At 45.1% G+C, this 9460-nt stretch overlaps 1 protein-coding gene across 2 annotated transcripts in view; it reads right to left on the minus strand.

Moving 5' to 3' along the window:
* fars2 (phenylalanyl-tRNA synthetase 2, mitochondrial) overlaps positions 1–5712 on the minus strand; it is a 76523-nt gene extending 70811 nt beyond the window's left edge. Inside the window, exons 1-2 of one of the 2 annotated variants that reach the window (XM_008396840.2) lie at positions 5567–5712; positions 1499–1631 (exon numbers count right to left, since the gene is read on the minus strand). In XM_008396840.2, coding sequence (XP_008395062.1) covers positions 1499–1631; positions 5567–5631 — 198 coding nt within the window. In that variant the 5' untranslated portion in view covers positions 5632–5712. Of the gene's footprint in view, positions 1–1498; positions 1632–5351; positions 5422–5566 lie in introns of those variants that run through there. The other variant, XM_008396842.2, reaches the window with a different exon arrangement.
* Positions 5713–9460: the final 3748 nt, after the last annotated feature.

The following is a 9460-nucleotide window of genomic DNA, read 5'->3' on the forward strand; positions in this document are numbered from 1 at the left end:
CTGCTCACTGCTAACAGCTAACCGCTCAGTGCTAACCGCTCACTGCTAGCTGCTCAGCACTCACTGCTAACAGCTAATCGCTCAGTGCTAACCACTCACTGCTAGCTGAAAACCCCTCAGCAGGCTGACACCAGGAAGGCCCTTGGGGGCCCGACACTCTGCTGCCTCCAATTAGCGCCTCCAGGTTTGATTCTCACAGTTTTTACCGATCAGAAGGCGACACTTTCAGACTCCACTGAGAGGTCAAAGGTCACAGAATAGCAGATTTAAAGTGAAAGAGGCTGAACATGCTGAATGGATGCAGCATGTTCTCCTGATTTCACCGAGTTCTGAGACGATGGGAGTGTTTCACAGGTTATATAACCACGTGTGTGTGTGTGTGTGTGTGTGTGTGTGTGTGAGGGTGTGTGTGTGTGTGTGTGTGTGTGTGTGTGTGTGTGTGTGTGTGTGAGGGGGGCTCAGCAGGTTCAGGAAGGCTTTCCTACAACAGATGGAGGACACCACCAGCACAGAGACGCAGCGCCAGGAAAACCCAAGAGCTCTCTGCAGAAAACAGATTTATCTACACCGCCAGAGCCAGAGCCAGAACCACAGAACCAGAACCAGAACCACAGAACCAGGACCGCCTGCTGCTCAGAAACTCAACGTGTTTCTGGGCATCCAGAACTCTGGTGAAATCCGGGTCCGGTCAGGAGCTGATGGACGGAAACAGGAACTAAAAGGAAGGAGACGGTTTTTCGACCCATTGATACGAAAATCTGTTATGGCCGATAATCGATATTTACCGATATCACATGTATTTCCTTTCACCACCGTGTGAAACCAAACAGCTAAACTCCACAATCCTGCTGTGCCTCCAAACAAACAGCAACGACACGGAGATCCAGATCTATTGATCGGACGTCAACGCCGATTTATCGTGAATCCCGACAAACGGTGAGAGAACAGAACCCAGAAACGGGAGGGAAGAGTTGGGAAAAGGAAACCGGAAGAAGAGAGAAGAGAAATAGAGAGGAAGAGCAGCAGCTGAACGTCCAGCAGACGCTCCGTCACAAACACAGATACACTGTAAAACAATAAACACTTATTCATCTGGTTTACACTGAAAACATCTGCGTTCAGTTCAATCGAGACAAATTAACGTTTCAACAAGATATTTTAACTTCTAACCTGGGAAATTATTTAGTTTTTTGCATTTTTTCTCCAGAGCAGCTTTTGGACTCAGAGGACCTGGAAAAGGTCAGAGTTCAAAGCTGAGGTCACCATGGGGGTCAAGGCCTCCGTTTCCATGGCGTCAGCCTGACATTACACACGGCGGCGCGTTGGGAATCGTTCAGTTAAACAGCTTAGTGATTGATCCCGAGTGGGACGGCGCCGGTCGCCGCGGTCTCAGCCCGCCTGACGCTCAGGAGGCCTGCAGCCCCTTCACGGCGCAGACTGAACATCAGTTTTATTTAACACGACTGTAAATGTCAGAGTGTTTACCGGCTGGTTTTACCTCTCCACAGAGGAGGCCGGTCGATCCGCAGCGATCCGGCTCGGGTCGCGGCGCTGACGCGTCCCAGACGGGTTCTTCCGCCGTCTGAACACGGGAGGAAGCGATCGATGGCCGGGACGCCGGGGTCCTTGATCTGCCAGGTGGAAAGGAGACGGAAAACTCAATCTGCAGCTCACGGCTCAGCGAGACGGAAACGAGCAGCCGGAGAATCAAAGCAGCTCATCAGGGGAAGCTGCTCCGACCATCAGGCTTCATTACATCCAATCAGCTCCCAGCGTTCAGCAGCCAACCCGCCGCACTGCACAGGCCCAAAACTTTACCTTAGCATGAGGCTCACACTGGCTTAGGCTAGCTACAACGCTAGCTGCACTAACCCTGAAGCACCAAGAATGAAAGGCAGTTCTGCTAACGCTAAAGCAACAAAGTATTTAGCAGAAGCTAAAATTAAAGAGCTAAAATAACAACGTATTTGGTTTAAGCTAACTTAGCTCCAATAACGGGCTGCACAGTGGCGCAGTTGGTAGAGCTGTTGCCTTGCAGCAAGAAGGTTCTGGGTTCGATTCCCGGTCTTTCTGCATGGAGTCTCCATGTTCTCCCTGTGCATGGTGGGTTTTCTCCAGATACTCCGGTTTCCTCCCACAGTCCAGAAACATGACTGTCAGGTTAAATGGCCTCTCCAAATTGTCCCTAGGTGTGAGTGTGTGTGTTCATGGTTGTTTGTCTCTGTGTTGCCCTGCGACAGACTGGCGACCTGTCCAGGGTGACCCCGCCTCTCGCCCGAAACGTTAGCTGGAGAKGCACCAGCACCTCCTGACCCCACTGAGGGAAAAAGGGTGCAAGAAAATGGATGGATGGATGGATGGATGGATGGCTACAATAACATTATTTAGTGGAGCTTCTGCTAACATTGCCGTTAGCAGAAGCAAATGCTAAAGTGCTACAACAACATATCATTTAGCAAGAGCTAATGCTAAATCGCTAATGTTGATAGCCACCTTGTGTCAATGACGTGCTAACGCAGTTAAACAGGCTTCACAATAAAAGCATGAAAGTAAACTTCTACTTGAATCTTTAACAACATATYATTTAGCAAGAGCTAATGCTAAATCGCTAATGCTGATAGCCACCTTGTGTCAATGACGTGCTAACGCAGTAAAACAGGCTTCACAATAAAAGCATGAAAGTAAACTTCTACTTAAATCTTTAACAGTTGATATAAAAATATCAACACAAACTTTATTCAACGGAAGTAAATTAGAATTTATTAGAAAAATATGATCTACGGGAAACTAAGTTTGCTAAACGTTGTCAAAGTTATCAAAGCCACTAAACTCCGCTAGCTGTTAGCGCGTTAGCGGAAGTGTGCCACCACTCGCAGCTCTAAATAAGCTGAAGTGACTTTGCCCCAGGCAGCCAGGAGCGCTAAAGCCCGGATCTCCCCGTTCGTTCCCAGCCTCCATCGGCCGTCACTCAGCCTCAATATTTATATTTAATATGAATCACTGGCTTTGAGGAGGCAGCTGCTTCAGCCAGGAAGCGAACCGGAGTTATTACCGGCTGATGTCGCTGCGTGTTATTGGGCAGAACGGCGCCGGTTCTCCTCAGGGTCCGGCGCAGCGCTGAAGCCGTCAGAACCGAACCTGGGACCGGGAAACGAGGATGAGAGGCGCTGCGGCTGCGGCCCGCTGTGACAGCAGCTGCTCCTGATCTGCAGGATTCAGTCGGTCCGGGCGGGACTGACGGAAATCCTCCTTTATTGATCTGAGCAGAACCTCCGTCACTCCTAACATGCAGCTGAGACACGGAGGAGCCGGAAACAAACAACCATTTATTTATTAAACTGGCTGCTTGTCTGGACGTGAAGGAGCAGCAGGAAGCAGCTCTGCTTTCTTTCTATTGGAAACCCTCCATCATCATTAATGATCCATAATAATTAATGATCCACCTCCCTCCTCTGCCATGTGGGGCGCCTCAGGGCTCACTACTCGGTCCGTTTTCCTCTCCCTGCTGCAACTTGGAGATTCTAACTCAGCATCACCTGAACCTCCGTCATGATGATCAACTCTTTAAAATCAGGTAATGCAGCAGATCAGTCTATTCTGTGCAGAGTTTAGCCAAGATATTCTACAAAATTAGCATTTTTCTAGATATACTTAACATGTTATTGGCTGGCGCTTGAAAAGCAGCCAATCCAGAAGTGGCATTTATTTTCCTTGATGCTGATTGGCTGAACCGCAAACAGGTAGATAAAGAAGACAGACAGCAGCTTCAGCTGAAACTACTTCCACTGTTCACACATATTCAGATGTAGTGAAAGAAAAGGAGTGTTTAGGTTTAAGTCTGTATTTCCTCTAAAACAGAGGCTTCATTAACCGGTTCTGACTTCCTCCAGAACCCGCCATGTCGGCCCGCTGAGACCCGTTTCATCCCTGCTTCTGTTTCAGGATTTATGGTCCTGAAAGCCAAACGGCACGTTTAAAAATAAAACTTTACTTCCTTCAAAATGTTTCAGATTTCTTCCACATCTTCTAAACTTATTTTAAAAAATAGGACAAAATTCAAATCAAAACGCAAAGATAAAATTATAATAAATGGATAAAAAACGACCAGAACATGTGACAAACATCTAAAAGTCATTTAGATGTTTGAACTGTTAGCATAGCACAACATGTGTTGGGTTTTAGCAAACACACCGGTCTAAAACTGGACCGGGTCGCTTCAGAGGAACGCTCAGCGGAACCAGCAGCCGGAACCGCGACCTTTACTCTCACAGACAGACGGATACCAGGAAGAGACTGTGACCTTTTACACATCCAGGCTAAAGATCAAACCCCCCACACACACACACACACACACACACACACACACACACACAGGTCATGGGGTTTAACGCTGCAGGAAGCAGACTCAGAGATAGTAACCCGGTTTAAACCCATTAAAACATTTAGACATCATCAGGAACCCATCGGCCTTTTAAAGATTTTGTTCTTTCAACCATTAGCCGCTGGTTAGCATCTCCCTGACCTCTGACCCCAAATCCAAGAGGAGTTTAAACTAAGGGAGGCTTCATGGACACAGAGAGAAGGAGGAAGTTTAGATCATCACATCCCCTACTCCAACATCCCTCAAAAGCAGCAAAAACAAACGAGGTGGATTAGCATAGCTAGCTAGCGGCTGATGGAGACATCCAGGACGTGTTGCTGTGAAATATCATCTCTGCTGCTTGGATATTGGGCTGTTAGCATGTCAGGGCTGCCATGAGGCTGCTATACAACAACAGTCTTCAGTCAGAGGCCTCTTTGGATGTGTTGAGAGACAGACTGCTACAGGAGAGCCTTTCTGCACACAGCATCATAGGCCACATCATCTCTTTAAATATTCTTACAATAACATTTAGATTTTCCTTTGGGATAAATCAAATATTGTTTAATTGATAAAATCAGATTAATAAAGTGAAACCTTAGTTCCGTTTTGGGAACATGTGGCTTTGTTACTACTTTTAACAGTTCTGGTTCTGTTGAGTCCAGGTTAAGAACGGTCACAGCAGAACCTGCTAGCTGTACATTTAAAGGTTGTCGGAGGTTTAATAGCTTTGTGTCGGCGTAACCATGAGGGTTTGGTCAATTTAAAGCAACAGCAGCTCAGCCAGGTGTCTCTGCAGCAGGGTTGCTCACATGTTGACCCAAAACAAAGACGTTTTATGTGTACAATAAAGCTGTGAAAAAGCCGAACCACCACCAGTTAGTGAGGTGTAGTGAAGAATGTATCCCTCGTGGTGCAGCTCATTCATTAAAGCCTCGTGTTTCTCTACTTAAAAACATATTTAGAGGTTAAAGAAGCAGAGCTAACTCACCTTCAATCACTCTCCTGAGTTGGGCTATTTAGTTGGCGAAGGTGCGCCTGTACGGCTTAAAGGCAATAAATATTATTTTCCGTCTCAAACGTAAATTTATTATATTATTTATCTTTACATTTTTAAACAAAGATATTTTAAATAAAATAAATAATAAATCTGTGATTTACATACAATTTGAAATAGTTGTTTCTGTTCAGGCACGATTTGGCTACCTAGAAATCAGGGTCCTGGAACTCAAACGGAAAGAGGGACGGAGCCGCGTACCGTGTAGCATCATGGCTGCTTCCACTCGGTCTCAGGTGATTTCTCTGTACAAGATGATGCTGAAGGAGAGCAGCAGGTTCCCCTCCTACAACTACAGGTGAGTCCGGGGCTGTCGGCGGTGTGAGGGGTCCTTCCGGCCGGTTTAAACCGCCTGGCAGCGGCTAAACACGCAGCTAACCGCTGTGTTTACACGAAGCAGGGTCAGTGTTTATGAAACCCTGAATGTCCTGGGGGACACCTGCAGGTTCAGGCTAACATGAACTCTGACACTTTAAACCACAGAAACATCAATGTGAGCATATATTAATGCGCACAACATCAGCTTTAAAACACGTTTTAAATCTGATGGCGCTCAGGTCATGATGGGTCAACTGCTGCTTTTCATCTCATACTGTCTGTTAAATCTAACGTTATTGTTGATGGAATCATCAAATCCTCCAGTCAAACTCCACATCAACATTGTTTTTCGTAGATTAACTGTCTACATTGGCCTTTGAATGTGCTATCTTTATGTTCCTGTTCAAATTGGAATTTTTTTGTGTAATATTTTAAAACTATGCAATATTTGTCTGAAAGCAGTCTCAGTGCTGCCCTCTTTGGGACACACAGTGGGTACTGCAGTTGAATTTTCCTATTGGTTCCTGCGGTACAGCCTTAACGTCTGCGTCACAGCTCTGCGTCACAGTTTTATCATTTAGCGCACTGTGTTTCAGCCGGAACATTATTAGGTTCAGAGATAAAACCATAAAAGTCTCCAATAGAACCTCATACAGCCTTATGTTTCAACTAGGAGCCTCAGGTCGTCGAATTTGAACTTGTTGACGGTTCCTCGGACCTTTTTTAAGACTCGTGGAGACAGATCTTTTAAAGCTGTGGCGCCTCGACTATGGAATGAGCTACCTTGCACCATTCGATCTCTACATTGCATAGACACTTTCAGGAAACAACTTAAGACCCACTTTTTTAATCTTGCTTTTTAGTGTACTACTGTGTTTTATTGTTTGTATGTTGTTTTTAATTTGTTTTATTTTTTATACTTTGTGCAGCACTTTGTGATCCTGGTCTGTGAAAAGTGCTATAGAAATAAAGCTTACTTACTTACTTACTTACTACAATACTACAGAAAAAATGTTGCTAGATTTGCCGCTAGTCGGTTTTTATTTATTGAAGAAGAAAAAATTCTACAGGGTCTGAAAATTTGAATATTGTAACAAAGTCGCAAAGCTTAACATGTTTCAATCAGCCTCCCATTTGGCCACGCCCCTCTGAGTATCTTGGCTCCGCCCACTTTTGGTAAACTTTTCCGAACTTTGTCAGGAGGCGAGGTTAGCCTCGCGAGAAGTTTAGTTACATTTCAAAAATCTGGATATTTCAAACTGGATCAGACATAGAAGAGATTCTGGTTTACACAGAGCCTCCAGTGGCTGGAGGACGTTTTCAAACCAGGAATAAACGTGAAACTTTTCTGTAACACCTGCTGGAGGCGAGAAGTACTCTGGATTAGGGCTGAAACGATTCCTCGAGTGATTCGAGTACCTCGATTATTAAAATTCCTCGAGGAAAATCGACCTGCCTCGAAGCTTCGTTAATTTATGTTTTATCATTTAGCGCACCGTGTTTCAGCCGGAACATTATTTGCGTTGCGCGGAGCTCTGACTTCCGCCTCTGAGTTGTTGACGGAAGCTACGTGTTAGCGGCATAACGTCCAATCTTCAGGTTCGGCCCGCGGGGATTTTACTGATTGGTGATAATTCCGGGTTTTCATCGTTTTTGTGGGACCAATAAACATCCTTAAAATGACCGGCGCGATGCCGGGAGTTCGGCAGCCTTTCTGCTCCGGAGCTGCTGGTTGAACGGCGGGAAGAAGCTGAGGAGGATTTCTACAGGTGAGCGGAGAGACTGAACACGGCGGGCGGCTGAGGGKTGATGCTTACAGGGTAAGAGCAGCTTTACGGACGAACCGCACAATAAACTTATATCATCCCGGTCTGAACAAACGGGAGGCGGAACATGGCTGGTAGATGAGTTTCTGAACGGAGGAGCCGTAAATATCCCGTATTGCTCCCCCGTCTACAAAACAGTAACTGGTAGGGAAGCTCAAAGGTGGAAAAAATAGACTGATGTTGATATCCGACAGTAACACTGGTGTTATGGAAGATTTACCAATATTTTATTTCATAATTGTTTTTATCCGATTACTCGATTAATCGTAAGAAAAATCTATAGATTACTCGATTACTAAAATAATCGTTTACAACAGCCCTACTCTGGATAACAACAAAAACAATGGCGGATAGCATCCTGCTACCTGACCTGATCAGTTTATCTAGCTTGTGTTACATGAGCGCTTGGTTCATCGGACCTGGGTTACTATGAGATGAAGCTAAGCGTCAAAAGCACATGTGTGTTCAATGACGTGCTAAAATCACAGCACCATCTAGAGGCCTGGCATGACAACTACAGCTGACTCCAGGTGTTTAGGCTTTCTGTCAAATTGTGAAACTTTTCCCCAATTAAAGTATAAAAATATCATCAGTTTCCAGGCAGCGATCTCCTGTAAACTAGCTTTAGCTTCATACATGCTGTGAAATGATCGCTAGAGATCAGAGGTTTGCTGTAAAACAGGTTCAGTTCTGCCTGAAATGGACTTGGTGGAGATGTATGAGTCAGGAGGTTCTGGGTTCTGGAACAACCCGACCTGTGGATCAGTTTATCTGGAGCAGAACCGGCCAGTCAGCTGATCTGGGATTTACTTCAACATCATCATAACCGTAAAAACTGGAAATATCGTTCAGTCATGATGAATGAGATAAAACCGAATCCTCCCACTGAGCGACAATAAAGCATAATTTTATTCTATCAACCATAAAAGGACGTCTTCCTGTTGTCTGTTCGTCTTCATGAGGTTTCGAAGCTTCGGCAACTTGGTGCGTTATCGCCACCTAGTGGCAGCAGCACGTCACAACCGGATCCCAGCAAAACAAGCAGATTTTAAGGAGACATATTATGAAAAATCCAGTTTTTTAGCCCTTTAATAAATGTTTTTCTGTACTTTGAGTGTCTAGGAGTGCAAAAGAAATTTAATTTACTTTGTCCTTGTTTTGCGTAGACATCTTTATATTTCGATGAATAATTTTTTTAGTCTGTTCATTTTTCTTTATTTTCTGTAACATTGTTCTTGTTCATTACGTCACTGCATTTGCTGTGGAGCTGCTAAACAAGGTCATGACTTCTGGCTAAGCAGTTTTATGAATCCGCCATTTTTTTCCCTTAATAATTTTGCAGTCAAAGTTCAGTTGTAAGTAAATGTTGTGTACCGACACACAGGATCCCTACGTCGCATCACAGCCTCTTCGAAGTGTCTGGTTAAATGTTGCTTTGTCAGGAATGTTTCCACATCAGAGAGAAAAGTCAGCTTTTGGAGCACTTAATAAAAATATGAATCGTAGTAAAATCAAGCTATAAAATGTCTATTTTAATGATGCCTCTTGTCTCCGTGTCAGACTCCTCTAATAGAAATGCTGCCTGTGAACATTTCCATCCTCTGAGTTGTGACTCCTCTTTGCCGTTACGTCCTGGTGGGAAGCGCAGCAGCGCAGCGTGTGGGAGGGATTTGCTCCTGCTCTGTACCTGTGAGCCTCCAGGTTGTTGTGGAGTGACCTGAATATGCCAGACGTTGCTGCCGGCGCTGTTCTGTTGATGCTGCACTAACAGCCAGGCAGCCGCTCGCTGCTCTTCCTGGGATAAAACTCTGCCTGAGTTTGGAAAGCTTTGTCAACCAGAGAAAACACGGAAACGAACATAAGTCAGATGAAACATTCATGATCTTCCACAGGAAAGTC

The sequence above is a fragment of the Poecilia reticulata genome, linkage group LG20 (genome assembly GCF_000633615.1).
Source record: "Poecilia reticulata strain Guanapo linkage group LG20, Guppy_female_1.0+MT, whole genome shotgun sequence".
NCBI lineage: Eukaryota > Metazoa > Chordata > Actinopteri > Cyprinodontiformes > Poeciliidae > Poecilia > Poecilia reticulata.